General features: G+C 43.3%; 1 protein-coding gene and 1 pseudogene across 1 annotated transcript; one reads left to right on the top strand and one right to left on the bottom strand.

The window, feature by feature from the left end:
- Nucleotides 1-2,931: 2,931 nt before the first annotated feature.
- Nucleotides 2,932-8,933, top strand: LOC115143349 (ribonuclease H2 subunit B-like; annotated as a pseudogene).
- A 952-nt stretch (nucleotides 8,934-9,885) lies between these two features.
- On the bottom strand, nucleotides 9,886-19,532 carry LOC115130940 (uncharacterized protein C13orf42). Its single transcript, XM_029662538.2, has 3 exons — nucleotides 18,438-19,532; nucleotides 18,143-18,287; nucleotides 9,886-10,894 (listed from the first exon to the last, which is right to left on the bottom strand). Exons 1-3 carry the CDS (start codon nucleotides 18,849-18,851, stop codon nucleotides 10,644-10,646), a joined length of 810 nt encoding a protein of 269 aa, XP_029518398.1. The 5' UTR covers nucleotides 18,852-19,532; the 3' UTR covers nucleotides 9,886-10,643.
- Between the last annotated feature and the right edge of the window lie 1,625 nt (nucleotides 19,533-21,157).

Raw genomic sequence — 21,157 nt, forward strand, 5'->3', positions numbered from 1 at the left:
GTCCTTAGTAAGTGTAGACATCGTAAATTTTAGCCCTCTGCATCCTGCCATAAAGTTAAATTAGTAGAGCCCTTCCAAGAAGGCTCAAGGTCATTGGCCACAGATAAAATAACGTCAAATCACGTTATATGTACAGTATCTTTGATTGGACTGACCATGTAAACACCTCACTTTCAAAATCTTAACTAGCAGTCATCATCAAGAATCAAGTCGACAATCTACTGGCAAATCCTTTTCAATCCTTGTCATATGAAGAGAAATAATGAAGATAAATTATAGATAAAACGTATCGGTGCTCATCGACCATTGGCCATAACATAACACAACAAGTTGGAAATCACAAATTCAACATTGAGTGGTTTGGTGACAGTGGCTAACCACAAGCATGGCAACTGGTAAATCGAGAATATATACGAGCTCAGACTGGCATCATTTGTTTTGAACGGTCATCCAAATCGGAATTGTAAATCTTTCTCTTTCTTTGATGATAAACTTTGCCCACCACCTTCCTGTTCAAGTGAGCACATCACAACAAGGTGAGTCCAAAAAATTTCTTATATGCTGCTGCATAAATGATGTAATATGCCAGTGAGATATGTATACTGTAGCTAAGAAAGTAATACTAAGTGTATGTTAGTAGCCCATGTGCCTCACCCTAATTATTTGGTCTATTTTCACCTCGCGTTACTGTTCTGACTCGGTGGTGCAAATGTAGCCTATAACCTGTTTTAAGAGAAATGTCATGAAATGCCCCCTTTATTTATCCTACGGTTTTGACTTGGTCTAAAGGGAAAATACTTTAAGAGTAGCCCATGTTCTGCATGCTGACGCTGTACATTTCAAAAGTGCTGAACAGTGATATTGACTACGTCCATATTAGCACGCTCATGTCTTAATCGAAATTACGGATTGTCTCTTATTCACTCATCGTTCCTTTATGCCATAGTTTGTACATCTCAATTGTCAGTAGAAACCACATTGGTTTAAGCAAGCCATATCAGCTATGTTTAAAAAAAAGGCAGTAAACGAGGCTGAATGAATTGTTTCGCTGCCAGACTAGGCTCCACTGATAGCCAAGTGTAGTGGTGGTAAGGATTCACTCCATTGTGCTGGAAAGAAAGCTCTGCTGTTGGGCCAGCTTTATGTAGGCCCTAACACGGAATCCAAACTGGCTGAGCGCGTGCGCCATTGTGCATAAATGTATTTTGTCCCCCCACACCAAACGCGATCAAGACACGCAGGTTAAAATATCAAAACAAATAATTGGGGTTAGGTCGAAAAGCATGAAACTTTATGTCAATTTAGCTAGCTAGCTTGCACTTGCTCACTTCTATAAACCAATGAGGTGATGGGAGAGGCAGGACTTGCAGCGCAATCTGCGTCAGAAATAGAACTGACTTCTATTTTAGCCCTTGGTGAAGCAGACGCTAGTTGGCGCGCACATGAAGTGTGGGTGCAATAATTGAAGAATTATTTTATTTTGCAACGCGAGCGGTGTAGTCAGCCTGTAACAGTTTGTGGGTACTGCTTGTCATCGTTATAGTGCAATTCATGTATTGTTTAGGGTTGTGTTGTGTAGTGGCTTTGCTGGCATGTGTCTAAAAAATATTGGGGGAGTTTTCCTCAGCAAGATTTACTTGCTTAAAATCACCACTGGACCCGTTGTAAACTAAGGTTTCCAGAACACTTCTGCTGCTCTCTTACATGGTTTAACTAAAGGAAAGAAAGCAGAGGTGAAATATAGAATTGAAAGATGAATGAAAAGTCTGGTAAGCAGACTCCACATCGGCCTGACTATAAACATTTTCCCATTAAATATCACAAATCAACATCTTAAAGGGCTCAAAATAACCTTTGTTAAATATTCTACATTTAATGCTATTAATCATTCCAATTATTTCATTTCCAGCTGCCAAAGAGAAGTGGGAAATTGGAAAGTGATGAGAAATGTCAGTATAAAGTATACCTGTATTAGACACATTATTCAAATGATTTGTACAAATATTATCAATAAGGGTGTCAGATGAATTGATCAGTCTTGTGGGCTTACAGACGAGGGGATACAAAAAATCTGATGTCAGTGAGTGGTTCTCACATTTAAATACATTTACAGTATGTTGTAATCACCCAATAGAAAACACATTTGATCTTCATGATTAATCAAATCCAAGGCTGATGCAAGGATATCAATGAAACTACCAGAATTTGTGAATTTCCTTGACTACAGATTCAACATTAATGTTATCAGATGTGAGGTTTTTTTTCTTACAAAGAATTGAAAATGTTTATGAACAAAAATACACTCCTCCTCCAATTCTTGATGTTCTACAGTGGTGAAGAGCATTATAAGGAGACATGTAACAAAGCATTGTTTCTGAAAGAGCAACAATGGAAAATTCATGACAGAGAAGACAGACAATGAACAAGGTGGTAATGATTTTTAGGAAGACTGCGAACGTTCAAACTAAACTCGTTTTTCAACCACTCCACAAATTTCTTGTTAACAAACTATAGCTTTGGCAAGTCGGTTAGGACATCAACTTTGTGCATGACACAGATCATTTTTCCAACAATTGTTTACAGACTATTTCACTAATAATTCACTGTATCACAATTCCAGTGTGTCAGACGTTTACATACACTAACTTGACTGTGCCTTTAAACAGCTTGGAAAATTCCAGAAATTTATGTCATGGCTTTAGAAGCTTCTGATAGGTTAATTGACATAATTTGAGTCAATTGGAGTTGTTCCTGTGGATGTATTTCAAGGCCTACCTTGAAACTCAGTGCCTCTTTCTGCCATGCTGACCCTCAACACAGGGGGGCCCACAGGGTTGTGTGCTTAGTCCCCTCCTGTACTCCCTGTTCACCCACAACTGAGAGGTCACACACAACTCCAACACCATCATCAAGTTTGCTGACGACACAACGATGGTAGGCCTGATCACCAGTGACGATGAAACAGCCTACAGGGAGGAGGTCAGTGACATGGCAGTGTGGGACCGGAACAACAACCTCTCCCTCAACGTCAGTAAATCGCTAAGTACTTAAAACGTGTTTGCACGTGGTCTGCGGTTGTGAGGCCGGTTGGACATACTGCCAAATTCTCTAAAATGATATTGGAGGGGGCTTATGGTAGAGAAATGAACATTCAATTATCTGGCAACAGCTCTGGTGGACATTCCTGCAGTCAGCATGCCAATTGCAAGCTCCCACAAAACTTGATACATCTGTGGCATTGTGTTATGTGACAAAACTGCACATTTTAGAGTGGCCTTTTATTGTCCCCAGTAGAAGGTGTACCTGTGTAATGATCATGCAGTTTCTTGATATGCCACACCTGTCAGGTGGATGGATTATTTTGGCAAAGGAGAAATGCCCACTAACCAGGATGTAAACAAATTTGCACAAAATTTGAGAAATAAGCTTTTTGTGAGTACTGAAAATTTCGGAGATCTTTTATTTCAGCTCATGAAACCAACATTTTACATGTTGCGTTTATATTTGTTTTTCAGTATAGATGGAGGCCTATTTCTGTTATTGTAGTATGTGCCTTTAAGATGACGTCATGCAACGTCCCACTGTGGATACAAATGTAACTAGATCAAATGTAGTAGATACTAACTGCATGTGCATTTAACTAAACACTTTAACAAATCATACTGTAATATTTGCCACACACTTCAGTTTGCCTGTATTCGTGCCAAACTACTTTCATAGACTGACAATAAATAAAACGTTAGACCCCCCCAGTTGACATGAGGAAACAGTCAGTGGTTGTATTTGATTAACATTTCATTAAAAAGTATAGATTTCAGCCAACAAAGAAAGATGCGCAGCCACGGAGGACAAACATAGCCACACGGTAAGGGTTTAAGAACACGTTTTTACAAGTATCCACCTTTGGCGACATGATGTAGTTGGTAATACAGTCCACATGTTTTGAAATGTTTATTTGAACTTTTATTTAACTAGGCAAGACAGTTAAGAACAAATTCTTATTTACATTGACGGCCTACCCCAGCCAAACCTGGACGATGCTGGGCCAATTGTGCGTCGTCCTATGAGACTCCCAAATCACGGCCGGATGTGATACAGCCTGGATTCAAACCAGGGACTGTAGTGACACCTCTTGCACTGAGATGCAGTGCCTTAGACCGCTGCACCACTCTGGTCTTTCTCGCCACATACTCGTCTCCACTCCACTCCGTTGGCGTGATCAGCATAGTGGAGTGAGATTTACTTGGCTAATGATAGGTAAGCTTAATGGGTTTAGTACAAGGTGTAAATAATGGGGTTGAAGATCCAAATGTTTTTATTTGAACAGATGGTAGACTACCGTACTTAACTCCAATAGATCCCTTCTACCTTCTGTTGCCCTACTTGATCAAAGTAAAGTGGTAAGGCCCATATGTCAATACATATTTTTGAAATTAAAGTGTGCTTATTGCGTATTTACAGTCGGAAGTTTACATGCACCTTAGCCAAATACATTTAAACTCAGTTTTTCACAATTCCTGACTTTAATTCTAGTAAAAATTCCCTGTCTTAGGTCAGTTAGGATCACCACTTTATTTTTAAGAGAGTGAAATGTCAGAATAATAGCAGAGAATGATTTCAGCTTTTATTTATTTAATCAAATTCCCAGTGGGTCAGAAGTTTACATACACTCAATTAGTATTTGGTAGCATTGCCTTTAAATTGTTCAACTTGGGTCAAACGTTTCGGGTAGCCTTCCACAAGCTTCCCACAATAATTTGGGGGACTTTTGCCCATTCCTCGATGACAAAGCTGGTGTAACGGAGTCAGGTTTGTAGGCCTCCTTGCTCGCACACACGTTTTCAGTTTTGCCCACAAAGTTTCTATGGGATTGAGGTCAGGGCTTTGTGATGGCCACTCCAATACATTGAGTTTGTTGTCCTTAAGCCACTTTGCCGTAACTTTGGAAGTATGCTTGGGGTCATTGTCCATTTGGAAGACCCATTTGCGACCAAGCTTTAACTTCCTGACTGATGTCTTGAGATGTTGCTTCAATATATCCACATAATTGTCCTCCTTATGATGCCATCTATTTTGTGAAGTGCATCAGTCCCCCCTGCAGCAAAGCACCCCTATAACATGATGCTGCCACCCCTGTGCTTCACGGTTGAGATGGTGTTCTTCGACTTGCAAGCCTCCCCCTTTTCCTCCAAACATAACGATGGTCATTATGGCCAAGCAGTTCTATTTTTGTTTCATCAGACCAGAGGACATTTCCCCAAAAAGTATGATATTTGTCCCCATGTGCATTTGCATACCGGAGTCTGGCTGTTTAATGGCGGTTTCGGAGCAGTGGCTCGCTGAGCGGCCTTTCAGGTTATGTCGAAATAGGAATCGTTTTACTGTGGATATAGATACTTTTGTACCTGTTTCCTCCAGCATCTTCACAAGGTCCTTTGCTGTTGTTCTGGGATTGATTTGCACTTTTTGCAGCAAAGTACGTTCATCTCTAGGAGACAGAACGTGTCTCCTTCCTGAGCAGTATGATGGCTGTGTGGCACCCATGGTGTTTATACTGACATACTTTTGTTTGTACAGATGAACTTGGTACCTTCAGGCGTTTGGAAATTTCTCCCAAGGATAAACCAGACTTGTGGAGGTCTAAAAAAACATTTCTGAGGTCTTGGCTGATTTCTTTTGATTTGCCCATAATGTCAAGCAAAGAGGCACTGAGTTTGAAGGTAGGCCTTGAAATACATCCACAGGTACACCTCCAATTGACTCAAATGATGTCAATTAGCCTTTCAGAAGCTTCTAAATTTCTAATTTCCTGGAATTTTCCAAGCTGTTTAAAGGCACAGCCAATTTAGTGTATGTAAACTTCTGACCCACTGGAATTATGATACAGTGAATTATTAGTGAAATAATCTGTCTGTAAACAATTGTTGGAAAAATTACTTGTGTCATGCACAAAGCTGATGTCCTAACCGACTTGCCAAAACTATAGTTTGTTCACAAGAAATGTGTGGAGTGGTTGAAAAATGAGTTTTAATGACTCCAAGCTAAGTGTATGTAATCTTCCGACTTCAACTTTATGTTTCCCCTTTTTTGATCTCATCTTAGTCAGTCTTTCTCGCTTTGTGATCTCTCTTGTCATCCCTTTGTGATGTCATACATTGTCTCTTTCTTTCTTTGCTACATCCCCTGTCCTTTTTCTGTCATTTCATTATTTTCTTTGTGACCTTACCTCTGCCCTCTGTGACTCTATCTTTATCCAGATTTTTTTTGTCATTCATTTTTCTTATTTTCTTTGTTATGTCATCTCTGTCCTCTGTGCTTCGATCTCTGTCTGGTTATTGTGATGTCATATCATTCTGTCTCTCTTTGCAAGGTAATTTCTGCCCTTCTTTTTGTGATGTCATCACTGTCTTCCTCTCTTTGTGATACCATTCTGGTGCAGGCAAAGTTCCAGTCTGTGTACCAGATGGTGATGGACGAGGACTTCCCAGCATGCACCAGGCTGCTGAGCTGCACGCACTCCCTAGCCTCCCTGCACCACGTGGCCGAGGAAAAAGGTCAGAGGTCACTGTTCAGCCCACACAAACTAATGTTGAAAGTTAATGTGCTCCTCAGAAACAATCAACTGTAGACCCCTAAACCCAATAATTAATTTCTCACTTCTATGTCAGACTGAAGTGCACATTAATAGATTTAATTAGTATATCAGGTAATTCCGAGACTGCAGCACCCTTGAAATTGTTTGAGATTTTCTAAAGATGAGCTGCACATGAACACATTATAAAAGTGTAATGTTGAGGGGTCTCAGGTGTTATACGTATAAAGAAGGTACCCATTGATCAATCTATGAGCTGCATAAGCAGGGTTTTTCATGCTCTATAGTACATCCTGAAGCAATCTGATCCTGGCAACCTCCAGGTTGTGCAGGCTTTTGTTCTAGCCCAGGAATAACACACCGGATTAATCTAATCATCAAATCCTTGATTAGTTGAATCAGGAGTTCAGAATTGCTGCTCTCCAGTAGATTTAACAGTGTTAACAGTGTGCTGGTTTTGCTGTGTACCTGCTGTTCTAGGCTGAGAGGACAGTGAAGGCCCTCGGAAAGACTCACATCTCAGTGGGAGAAAGGGTGAAGTCCATGACATACGTCATAGTCTAGAAGGAGTCAGAGACCCAGGAAGGTGAGTCACTCTCAGGGCCTGGTCTAATACCGCAGACCTGTGCCATGTTCTCCCTGGCCTGCAAACATCAAATTAACCAGAGGATGGCACCAAACCCACTTTAGAGATCAGGAGCTTTCCACACCAAACATTGCCTCAAGAGCCTTACCTGTTGCATTTTCTGTTTCACATTCATTTTATATTTAAAGCTCAGACTGTCAACCCAGTTTCCTGTGATATCAATAGGATGGATGTCATTCCATAATGAAGTGTATAAAGGGATGCTGTGGTATTAACCCTCTTATGCCCTCTCTTCATTGTAACACAGAGGACTACCTGCAGTATGCCCGTGGTCTGACATCTGCGGACATCAGTGAAGACCTGAGAAAAGCTCTCCTCAAGCATCTACAGTATGTACAAGCACAATCTAAAATCAAATGTTCATGTCGCTTCATCGTAAGTGTCACTGAGTCATCTGAAATACACGTTAACCACCCCCAAAAAACTGAAGATGAGTGTGCGGTTTTGGAGACCGAAATCAAATAACTCGTGGCAGTTAGATTTCTCAAGACACATCCCCCACAGTTTGAAGACAATTGCAGGGCCCAGGTCAGCACTTTTGACTGGAAATGTACTGGTGATGAAAGTGACATTGTGCTATTAAGACAGTGATACTTGTGAAGGTAATGCATTAAGCAGCATTATTAGTGTTTAACAGTCTGTTGGTCAGTCACCTTTCACCTTCCTCCTGACAGGTTACCTGAGCTCTCAAGCACTAAGAAAGTGGAGCATCATTCAAAGGTATTTTATTCAGCTTCTCTGTGTAGGCTACTTGTGTCATCACACTGTGTAGTTAGGCCTACTGTATATACTGACCTATTGTTTTCCTAGTTTTCTATTTATTTGGGGACATCGTTCCTTTTCTGCATGTATTAGGAACCAAAGCGGGATAAATATTTGATTTGACATATAAACTATTGTAGGGTCTGGCTTTTCCACTGTGATTTTCTCTTGAGATTCACCAGATGGTAGCAGTGTACAGGTAGATTAGTGTGTTCTTATGCCTATTGTTGGTGGATGTGGTTGGTCAGTTTGTGATACTCACGGTATTGCCACGGTAACTTGTAAACGTGTGTCTGTGGTGTGATTTGTGGTTGGCGTTTAGAGTGATGGAAAGCAGGTCTCACTCTATACATCCCATCCTCATTCGGCAGAAGTGAAAGCTGTCTGACAAATCAGTGGAGGCGGGAGAGGACAACACCATATTCAACAGCTCCGATTTCGCCCGCAAAGTGAGGGAGATTAGGTGCAGCCTGCATGAATGGACCCATGAGAGTATTATATATATATATATATATATGGGGGAGGATCCTTGCTGAAGTTCACGTGAGTGCAGTTTAAAGCAATGCAATGCAGAGGCCTTCAAATCCAGACGAAGGTCCAAGTAACATTGTATATTCTGTCATGATGATGTGTAATTATGTTTCAGCCGTCTTCACTCAAGGCCGATGAGCAATACTATTGAATACATCTTTTCTCCTCCTCCAGCCGCCCTAGAAGATGAGTGCGGCACAGAAGATCCTGGCCAAGGTGGACAAAACAGGCATGAAAAGCATGTCTGCCTTCTTCAGCCCCAAGGGCAAAGCAGAACAACTGAATGTTAGGATGGTGCATCAAAATTTGTATGTGTATGTTGGTGTGCGTGGATACACTGAGTGTACAAAACATTAGGAACACCTGCTCTTCCCATGACATAGACTGACCAGGTGAAAGCTATGATCCCTTATTGATGTCACTTGTTAAATCTACTTCAATCAGTGTAGATAAAGGGGAGGAGACAGGTTAAAGAAGGATTTTTAAGCCTTGTGACCATTGAGCCATGCATTGTCTGTGTGCCATTCAGAGGGTGAATGTGCAAGACAAACTATTGAAGTGCCTTTCAATGGAGTATGGTAGTAATTGCCAGGCGTACTGGTTTGAGTGTGTCAAGAACTGCCATGCTGCTGGGTTTTTCATGCTCAACAGTTTCCTGTGTGTGTCAAGAATGGTCCACCATCCAAAGAACATCCAGCCAAGTTGACACAACTGTGGGAAGCGTTGGAGTCAACATGGGCCAGCATCCCTGTGAAATGCTTTCGACACCTTGTGGGGTTCATGCCCCGACGAATTGAAGCAGTTCTGAGGGAAAAGGGGGGTGTCAACTCAATATTAGGAAGGTGTTCCTAATGTTATTTACACTCAGTGTACCTTGTGTGTGTTTGTTTGCACATTTGTGCTTTTAGTAATAAAGAAAAGAAAATTGTATTTTTGAGGGAAACAGATCTGTAGCAAGGTGATTTGAACTTGCCTTGAGAAACGGGGTTGATTCACACTAGTTGTGAGAATAAGAGGATAAAAAACAAGAACATGAATAGCTATTACTTCAAGGTTTGGGGGAGTATGTAAATTATGTTTAAACTGTGCTTCCAGGTAGCCTAGAGGTTAGAGCTTTGGGCCAGTAACCGAAAGGTTGCTGGATTGACTCCTCGAGCTGACAAGGTTCAAGTATGTCGTTTTGCCCCCTGGTAGGTCGTCATTGTAAATAAGACTTTGTTCTTAACTTACTTGCCTAGCTAAATAAAAAATCCCTTCTGTGCTCTCATATTATTGTGTCGATAACCAGCATGAGTTCAGCCTGTCGTCTCCTGCAATGAAGTACAACCTTTTCAACAACACACAAGTCCACAAGTCATGGAAAAAGTGCCATGGTGACCCATTTTAATGTACATAAATAATATAGACTTAACAGGATAAATTATATTGTTACAGTACAATGGTAGCCCACTACAGTATAAAACTAAATAAGCAGTGCCATTTGCAGTACCTTGGTTAATGTTTAAGAATAATTTCAATGATTCAATCTGAGGCACATGGTGAACATCTTACATTTCATACAGTGATGTTGATCATGGAGTCTAGGGAGACTGATGCGACAGGTGAACCTGGATATAATAAGCTGAGTCTAAATGTGTAATAAAAAGACTTGCAAAAGAAAATGGACAGTTGCATTGTTCAGTTAAAAGACTTGACTGATTGTGATGTCAGGTGGAGTAGGTGGTCTGTTTAGTCACAGTAACTAAGTAATGAGAGTGTTTGTTGGTAATTACGCTGTCCAAGTTACGCATGGTCCTTTGTGGATCGGGTTACCGTCCCATCAGTCCCACGGGCCACAGCAGACTGGATAATTTATCAGGCTGGTGGCATAGCGAACAATGTCACATGCTATGCCTGTCCACACCAACACAATACCATAATCATTGGCTGCCACTTTCTCTCAGTTCTCACTTCCTCTAGGCCTACTTCTCTCTCTCACTTCCTATATTACTATCCATGGTTATTTTGTGGTTTCCCTGCCAATTCCTCACCAGCTGAATGCTTGCATGTCGCGGGACCTCCCCAAGTTGACTCCTTGTACTTGTTATGAAACTCAGGACAAGCAAGTTCCCACTATTTTTTTTTGAGTTTCGGCTTGAAGCGCAGTGTCTGGAAAGCGCTCTCCACCACTTTGGGCAGGTGGATGGGGTTTCTCTGTAGGTGTCGTCGGCTGCTCGTCGTCCCGTTTTCGCTGTTCTTCTTGGCCGTGCTGCTGCTTTTGCTGGTTGAGGCCGGCTTCTTCAGCTTGGACTCATCTGTGGGACACCGTGGAACCCTCATGACCCAGTTGGAGTGGAGGTCGTGCTCACTGGTGCTGGTGGCCACTGATGAAGAGAGAGATGGGTTCACGTCAGTTCTCAAAATGCCCATCCAAATTGTACATGGGGTGAGAAAAAAACACTAAAGGGTAGTTTGTGATCTATTACGGTTACAATTACTCTGAGACTGCAACAAGCTGTTCGCTGTCTCTAGATCAGCACCAGGTAGCTAGGGCTTCACTACACCTAGTGTTGATTTTTCAGTGTTACATTTCTAGTGTTGATTTAGGAGTTAAATTAACTCTAAAAAATCCCCAGTGTTGGTGTCAATAACCATTGTTGACTGTGATTGTGTCAGTTTTACTCTGCAGAGACTAAAACATTCTCATCAAAACCACGCCCATCATTATCTTATTTCCCAGCATGCTCTACTGGATCTAGATTTTTTGGAGGGGATTGTTTTTAATATGTGTGGTTTTGCATGTACATTGATTGATTAATTTTATGCCAAACAAAGATACATAACATACATTTTTCTAAACTAATCCAATCAATTAGTTAGATTTATTGCACACGTTAATTAAATAGTTAAGGTAGTCTCTTTCATCAAAGTTCCTAACCTTTAACATCTTTCTGACTGCAGGTTGTGTGTGAATAAACAGTGTAACTGTTGGGTGTCTTAACTCAGGCTGGATTCCAATAGGAATTATATATCACTTTGAAAGTCAGTATATTGTGATTTGTAAACCAGTAGGTTCTTAACACCATTGTGTTGGGGTAAAATATTGCCAATAAAGTAAGGAAGGCCTTATGATATATGTAAGATATTGTCATTAACAGTTTTATTTGAATTGTTTTCTTTTGGAAAAGTTTTAACACATTTCTTTTAAAAACAGCCCATACATTTTTTACATCATGTCACATAAAACTGCAACAAAGCATAAAACACAGCATTTGAAAGTTACATTTAAATTTGTTAAAAAGTACATCCTTGTAAACATCAAATCTGTAAAAGCCATTTAAAATATGTACTAATGATCTAACAAAGGTAAAACATTTTTAAGACATGAAAAACATGTTAAAAAGTCACTTTGTTAAAAGGCTGTCTTCGGTCCATTGTACAGGAGCGGGGTGAGTCCTTATCAAACCCGCCTCATCCTGCTCCTCTGAATAAATTACCGTCCGTCCTTCGGGGCCCAGAGGAGATCCCTCCTCTAGGCACCGCAGCACTGTCAGTCCGTGGCTGCCGGGACCTAGGGTGTTGTAGGGGACCCATTGCCCCCTTCCTTCTGTACCACCCCAGGGCTTCCGTGGCTACCATGGCCACTGCCTGGGGGTGGTCTCTACACTTTTCCCTACCAGCAGGTTGCAGGAGGACCACAGTGCTTCCTTCAAGCACGTGAGGGTGGGCCAGAACTTGGTGAAGGCCTTCGATGGAATAGGCCTTCGGCCCACCCCATACAGCACGAGCTGAGGTGTTAGGTCCTCCCCTGCTGGCAGACACGGGGTGATCAGGGGGCCTGCTTCCATCCACAGGTCCCTGGCAGCTCTGCACTCCCAGAGCATGTGCCTCACCGACTCTTCTTGGCCGCAGCCTGGTCGGGGGCACGCAGATGTCCTCGCCATGCCCCGTGAGTGCATAATGGCTCTGTTACATTTGCCTACAGCAAAAACTCACTTTATGAAGTCCACAGGACCAGATTTGAAGGAATTCAACAACCATGTCTCTGTCACTAACAAATACAGTCATTGGTGGTAACTCTACAAGTCACTCAAAAAGGCAAGGCACACTGGGAAATTATATTGGGGCTCTGTTTTTTGTATGTTGTGCCGACATCGATAAAGTTTGAGCATAAAGTTACTGATCCCTTCCCCCATGTCAAACACTTGATTTCAGGAGGCGGGATTATTAAGAGGACAAGGTGACATCACCTAACTCTCATTTTAATACACCAATGGTAACATTGGAATAGAACTTTCGCATTCCGGTCGCATTCCGCTTCGCTCCACAGGTAGTATCACATTTTCATTTCATTTCATTACAGTCCCAACGGTGTGATTTGTTTGATCGTAGCTAGCTACATAGCTAGCTACATAGCCGTCTTTGTTTCAAAGATAATTGTGTAGTCTAGAGCGATTTTCTAGGTTAGCTAGCCAGCTATTGTCGTTCTCCTAACGCAACGTAACGTAACCAACACTGCTAGCTAGCCAGCTAGCCCCCGAATAGCAGCATTGTAGAAACTTCACACTCAACGGAACGACTTGATTAGGGTAGTGTCAACAACGCAGCTAGCCTACCTCAGCAGTACTGTATCATTTTAATAATTTTAGTCAATTAGATTCTTGCTACGTAAGCTTAACTTTCTGAACATTCGAGACGTGTAGTCCACTTGTCATTCCAATCTCCTCTGCATTAGCGTAGCCTCTTCTCTAGCCTGTCAACTATGTGTCTGTCTATCCCTGTTCTCTCCTCTCTGCACAGACCATACAAACGCTCCACACCGCATGGCCGCGGCCACCCTAATCTGGTGGTCCCAGCGCGCACGACCCACGTGGAGTTCCAGGTCTCCGGTAGCCTCTGGAACTGCCGATCTGCGGCCAACAAGGCAGAGTTCATCTCAGCCTATGCCTCCCTCCAGTCCCTCGACTTCTTGGCACTGACGGAAACATGGATCACCACAGACAACACCGCTACTTCTACTGCTCTCTCTTCGTCCGCCCACGTGCTCTCGCACACCCCGAGAGCTTCTGGTCAGCGGGGTGGTGGCACCGGGATCCTCATCTTTCCCAAGTGGTCATTCTCTCTTTCTCCCCTTACCCATCTGCCTATCGCCTCCTTTGAATTCCATGCTGTCACAGTTACCAGCCCTTTCAAGCTTAACATCCTTATCATTTATCGCCCTCCAGGTTCCCTCGGAGAGTTCATCAATGAGCTTGATGCCTTGATAAGCTCCTTTCCTGAGGACGGCTCACCTCTCACAGTTCTGGGCGACTTTAACCTCCCCACGTCTACCTTTGACTCATTCCTCTCTGCCTCCTTCTTTCCACTCCTCTCCTCTTTTGACCTCACCCTCTCACCTTCCCCCCCTACTCACAAGGCAGGCAATACGCTCGACCTCATCTTTACTAGATGCTGTTCTTCCACTAACCTCATTGCAACTCCCCTCCAAGTCTCCGACCACTACCTTGTATCCTTTTCCCTCTCGCTCTCATCCAACACTTCCCACACTGCCCCTACTCGGATGGTATCGCGCCGTCCCAACCTTCGCTCTCTCTCCCCCGCTACTCTCTCCTCTTCCATCCTATCATCTCTTCCCTCTGCTCAAACCTTCTCCAACCTATCTCCTGATTCTGCCTCCTCAACCCTCCTCTCCTCCCTTTCTGCATCCTTTGACTCTCTATGTCCCCTATCCTCCAGGCCGGCTCGGTCCTCCCCTCCCGCTCCGTGGCTCGACGACTCATTGCGAGCTCACAGAACAGGGCTCCGGGCAGCCGAGCGGAAATGGAGGAAAACTCGCCCCCCTGCGGACCTGGCATCCTTTCACTCCCTCCTCTCTACATTTTCCTCCTCTGTCTCTGCTGCTAAAGCCACTTTCTACCACTCTAAATTCCAAGCATCTGCCTCTAACCCTAGGAAGCTCTTTGCCACCTTCTCCTCCCTCTTGAATCCTCCTCCCCCCTCCTCCCTCTCTGCAGATGACTTCGTCAACCATTTTGAAAAGAAGGTCGACGACATCCGATCCTCGTTTGCTAAATCAAACGACACCGCTGGTTCTGCTCACACTGCCCTACCCTGTGTTCTGACCTCTTTCTCCCCTCTCTCTCCAGATGACATCTCGCGTCTTGTGACGGCCGGCCGCCCAACAACCTGCCCGCTTGACCCTATCCCCTCCTCTCTTCTCCAGACCATCTCCGGTGACCTTCTCCCTTACCTCACCTCGCTCATCAACTCATCCCTGACCGCTGGCTACGTCCCTCCCGTCTTCAAGAGAGCGAGAGTTGCACCCCTTCTGAAAAAACCTACACTCGATCCCTCCGATGTCAACAACTACAGACCAGTATCCCTTCTTTCTTTTCTCTCCAAAACTCTTGAACGTGCCGTCCTTGGCCAGCTCTCCCGCTATCTCTCTCAGAATGACCTTCTTGATCCAAATCAGTCAGGTTTCAAGACTAGTCATTCAACTGAGACTGCTCTTCTCTGTATCACGGAGGCACTCCGCACTGCTAAAGCTAACTCTCTCTCCTCTGCTCTCATCCTTCTAGACCTATCGGCTGCCTTCGATACTGTGAACCATCAGATCCTCCTCTCCACCCTCTCCGAGTTGGGCATCTCCGGCGCGGCCCATGCTTGGATTGCGTCCTACCTGACAGGTCGCTCCTACCAGGTGGCGTGGCGAGAATCTGTCTCCTCACCACGCGCTCTCACCACTGGTGTCCCCCAGGGCTCTGTTCTAGGCCCTCTCCTATTCTCGCTATACACCAAGTCACTTGGCTCTGTCATAACCTCACATTGTCTCTCCTATCATTGCTATGCAGACGATACACAATTAATCTTCTCCTTTCCCCCCTCTGATGACCAGGTTGCGAATCGCATCTCTGCATGTCTGGCAGACATATCAGTGTGGATGACGGATCACCACCTCAAGCTGAACCTCGGCAAGACGGAGCTGCTCTTCCTCCCGGGGAAGGACTGCCCATTCCATGATCTCGCCATCACGGTTGACAACTCCATCGTGTCCTCCTCCCAGAGCGCTAAGAACCTTGGCGTGATCCTGGACAACACCCTGTCGTTCTCAACTAACATCAAGGCGGTGGCCCGTTCCTGTAGGTTCATGCTCTACAACATCCGCAGAGTACGACCCTGCCTCACACAGGAAGCGGCGCAGGTCCTAATCCAGGCACTTGTCATCTCCCGTCTGGATTACTGCAACTCGCTGTTGGCTGGGCTCCCTGCCTGTGCCATTAAACCCCCTACAACTCATCCAGAACGCCGCAGCCCGTCTGGTGTTCAACCTTCCCAAGTTCTCTCACGTCACCCCGCTCCTCCGCTCTCTCCACTGGCTTCCAGTTGAAGCTCGCATCCGCTACAAGACCATGGTGCTTGCCTACGGAGCTGTGAGGGGAACGGCACCTCAGTACCTCCAGGCTCTGATCAGGCCCTACACCCAAAGAAGGGCACTGCGTTCATCCACCTCTGGCCTGCTCGCCTCCCTACCACTGAGGAAGTACAGTTCCCGCTCAGGCTCAGCCCAGTCAAAACTGTTCGCTGCTCTGGCCCCCCAATGGTGGAACAAACTCCCTCACGACGCCAGGACAGCGGAGTCAATCACCACCTTCCGGAGACACCTGAAACCCCACCTCTTTAAGGAATACCTAGGATAGGATAAAGTAATCCTTCTCACTCCCCCCCCCTTAAAAGACCTAGATGCACTATTGTAAAGTGGCTGTTCCACTGGATGTCATAAGGTGAAAGCACCAATTTGTAAGTCGCTCTGGATAAGAGCGTCTGCTAAATGACTTAAATGTATGTAAATGTAAATGTAAAATGATATTCTCGTACCTAATTTAGATAAGAGGATATAGGAGACTGCGTGTTTGCAGAGGGGCGTGGTTTATAAAGCTAGATAGCTACTCTACTGGTGACCAAATTTGACTGCAGGGTGTCAGCAAATATAATTAAAAGTTTACACTATTCATCTATGGCAAATATTCTTATATGTTTCCACTTTCATATGTATCTGGTGTTAGCTATTTACTAAAGAACGTAGTGGTTAGAGCGTTGGACTAGTAACCGGAAGGTTGCAAGTTCAAACCCCCGAGCTGACAAGGTACAAATCTGTCGTTCTGCCCCTGAACTGGCAGTTAACCCACTGTTCTTAGGCCGTCATTGTAAATAAGAATTTGTTCTTAACTGACTTGCCTAGTAAAATAAAGGTACATTTTTTTTTTAAATAAAATGCTGACACGTTTGTCATGTTAAAATCTGTCAGCGCTGCTGTGAACCGCAAAAGAGATGTCAAACAGGAGGTGTAAAATTGACATCATTGATGCAATTTCAATGTTGTTTAAATTGCTTTGTGTATCACAAAATTTGCATGAGATTATGTAACTGCTCACTGCATACAAATTTCTTGACATAGTCCTTCCAAAGAGCTGTCAGTCAAGGTGAGCTCCTGAATATAACCTCCTGCCCACTCAGCTTGTCTTTTCAAAGTTCCTGGTAGTTAGTCATGAGAGAAAGTAGACTCTTTTTTTTCTGTAATTTTGAGCATTTCTATCCCCCCAAAATATTCTGGGGGATATTTTAGAGCTAGGTTTCCATCCAATTGGCGACAGATTTTCATGCGAATATAAAAAAATCTACATTAAAACAATTTGCGAATTTTCCCACCAGAGATGTGTTTCCATCTAATTAACTTGTTGCAGATAAAAGGTGCACATAAAAGTACACAGTTAAATTCACAAATAAACACAAGTAAAAAAATGTCATTGCATTTTCAACTCTACTCATGCCCACTCTGGTCTTTGCACGTGCACTCTAACCGGCTACAGTGCACATATTGTATAGCCTACATGATGAAATTATTATGGACAAAATATCGAGATTATTTTTATTTGTCAAATGGCAGCCAAGCATTGGTGATCATGTCACCAGAATAAGACCCTCAATATTTATTAGAAAGGAGCATCAAGCTCATCACCATGCACTTTCACCACCCTGTGATGTTCACCATAACTTGTTCCATCTGTGGTCTAATAAACTGCATGCTTTCCCAACCAGTCCTAGTTGGAGGACCACACAATATCTCATTGCATGACTTCAAATTTACTTCGATGTGATGGTTATTACAGTATATCAATATTTGCGCATATAATCGTTTTCACTGACATTTCTCACATAAATCATTTTACCGACACAAGAAGATCCACCTTGTCTAGCGTATTTTGTTTTGTTGACATTTGGAAAGTTTACAGAAAATATTTATGTTTCCATCAGGCCAGTCATGACATTTTTTTATCCAACATGTACTTTACTCACGTAAAAAGGTTGGATGGTTAGTCAAAAGGCTATTTTACATGGAAATCAGAATGATCTTCGGGACCTTTAACACGCAAAAGTCTGGACCCATGTAGACACTGGCCCAGTTTTAAATGTAACATTGTCAGTGTTGATTTAAAACTGGAGAATTTGCTGTGTATCTCCAGATCAGCACCAGGTATCTGTCCACTGTCTCTATATCAGCACCAGGTAGCTGTCCACTGTCTTCGCTGTTTAGGCAATTTGATCTTACTTCAAACCAAAACACAACTCACCAATGAAGTCAACGTCAGCGTGCCCATCATCTACATGGGGCTTGCGCGTGTGCTCAGGGTCACAGCTCGCGATGACAGCATCAAAGAAGTCCAGAGTGTCCTCCTCATTTGGGATTGGAGGGGCAGACGGTTTGGTCCTCATGATCTTTAAAAAAATTGCAAAATAAGAGAGAACATGATTGTCTATTGATTTCTTTAGTAGAAGGCATTCAGTGGTTCATCAATTTCATTTAGGACACAAGGATAATTATGAGGTGAGGTCATAGCCATTAAGTGATTCACAAAGCCTTTCTACCTGTGCGTCCTTGGAGTTGGGTGGGGGAGGTGCAGGCTTCTTCTTGGGGGAGATTGTGGCCTTCATCTCGTTGCTTTTGAAGTTGTTGACGCTCCTCGTGTACTGCCGTCTCAACGCCACCAGCTCTTCCAAATACTCCAGGCAGTTCTGATTTTGGGAGTAGAGCCATATCCGGTCCTCCTGCCTCTGATAATAATACAAGGCGGTGGTGGACTCGACATTCACAGAACTTTTGCTCCGCTTCAGTGTGGAGTTGACGGATGACTGATTCCTCTGGCCCACCACGAGCATGGAGGTGCTCCGCACCAACTTGACGGTGCACGCGCTGTGGTAGTCCTGCTCGGACCGCGGACTGCCATCACGAGCCCTGTGCCCATTGTTGGGACGGAGTGCGTTGTTGATCTTCCTAAACATCCCCCCTGTGCGTGGAGTAACTCACAGTTATAAAACATGTAATGTTAGTTCAATCCAGGTGCCCATAACCGTTTCCAAGTAGTATTCCTCAGAAATCAATTAGAAAACAAGCACATGGCGCGTAAAAGAAAAACGTTGGTCTTGTCCATGGGGATGAAACTGCCCGTGAGTATCGTTGGCAGAGAAGATAACTTCAGACTCCTCTCACTTAAAAAAAAACGTTCCCGGCCATCACTGTGGTGTTATGGGGGGTTGTGCTATGGCAACGGGCCTCGAAATTCAACCCGCTCCTGTGTCATTACTATTGAACAGCAGTCCCGTGTCAAATGTCTTTATGGGCACCTCAAGCTCCCATTGTCACCAAAACGCACGTGCTGTAGTCCCGCTGCCCAGTGGCTTATACACAGAAAATCGTCCAGTGTTGCATATTTCAGTGTAACATTTCTAGTGTTGATTCAGGAGTTAAATGAAGGCTCTAAGAGTAAAATTAACACCCAAATGGTGTAAAATAACCCCAATGTTGGTGCTAATAGCCAGTGTTGAGTGTGAGAGTGTGATTATATACGTTTTGTCTCTGTGGAGACTAAAACCTTCTCATCAAAACCATGCCGTTCATTATCAGATTTAACCAGCATGCTCTTTTTTAAGGATTGTTTTTAATATCTGTGTTTTTGCATACACATTGATGGCTTTTATAATTTTATGCTACACAAAGATATAGCACATACATTTTTCTAAACTAATCCAATCAGTTAGTTAGATTCATTGCACACATTAGTGAAATGGTTGTTCCAGTTTAAATGGTTTAGGTGTCCCGCCCTGATCTGTTTCACCTGTCCTTGTGATTGTCTCCACCCCCCTCCAGGTGCCGCTTATTTTCCCCAGTGGATTTATCCCTGTGTTTCCTGTCTCTCTGTGCCAGTGTGTCTTGTATGTTCAAGTCAACCAGTGTGGTTTTCCTGTGCTCCTGCTTTTTCTATTCTCTTTTTGCTAGTCCTCCTGGTTTTGACCCGTGCCTATTTCTGGACTCTGTTACCCACCTGCCTGACCATTCTGCCTGCCACTCTGTACCTCCTAGACTCTGAACTGGTTTTGAACTTTTGCCTGTCCATGACCAATCTCTTGCCAACCGTTTTGGATTATAATAAATATCAAAGACTCAAACCATCTGCCTCCCGTGTCTGCATCTGGGTCTCGCCTTGTGCCCTTATATTAGGTCCCCTTATATATTCGTCTCCTCACAATATTCCTAACCCTAACAGTCATTCTAAATGCAGGTTGTGGGTGAATAGAAATTCCAACTGTCAGATGGCTGGATGACTGGCTGGATTCCAATAGGACTTACATATCACTTTACAAGCCAGCCTAGTGTCATTGCAGATATGCTGTGGCTTGTAAACAATGAGGGTCCTAACACCAGCTGTGTTAGGGTAGCACTTTGCCATCAAAGTAAGGCATTATATATACTTCATTTATTGTTCTAAAGAGTTTTAAAGTTTTACATTTGAGAGTTTTAAATTTTAAAGAACACGAACAGTCAAAATCATGTCTTTCATGAAGTTGGATGATATTTGGATGAAACCAAATCAAAGTATGCAGAGGAGCGTGGTTTACATAGCTAGATAGATACTGTACTGGTGCCAGAATTTGACTGTTGGGTGTCAGCAAATATAATTGAAAGTTCACACTACTCATCTATGGAAAAGTCACTCACCATGCCTTCAGAAAGCATTCACACCCCATTAAGTTTTCCACATTTTATTGGGTTACAGCCTGAATTTACATTTGATTAAATTGTGATTTTGTGTCACTGATCTACACACAATACCCCATAATGTGGCAAAGAAGTTAACATTTCGTCCTGAATACAAAGTGTTATGTTTGGAGCAAATCCAACACAACACATCACTGAGTACCACACTTCATAATTTTTAAGAATGGTGGTGGCTGCATCATGTTATGGGTATGCTTGTTACTGGCAAGGACTAGAGAGTTTTTTTGGGGGATAAAAATAAACGGAATATAGCTATAAGCACAGGCAAAATCCTAGAGGAAAACCTGGTTCAGTCTGCTTTCCAACAGACACTTGGAGACTAATTCAACTTTCAGCAGGACAATAACCTAAAACACAAGGCCAAATCTACACTGTTGCTTACCAAGATGACATTGAATGTTCTTGAGTGGCCTAGTTACAGTGTTGACTTAATTCAGCGTGAAAATCTATGGCAAAACTTGAAAATGGCTGTTAAGCAATGATACACAATCAACTTGACAGAGCTTGAAGAATTTTAGAAAGAATAACGGGC

Source organism: Oncorhynchus nerka, linkage group LG1, assembly GCF_034236695.1.
Source record: "Oncorhynchus nerka isolate Pitt River linkage group LG1, Oner_Uvic_2.0, whole genome shotgun sequence".
Classification (NCBI taxonomy): Eukaryota; Metazoa; Chordata; class Actinopteri; order Salmoniformes; family Salmonidae; genus Oncorhynchus; species Oncorhynchus nerka.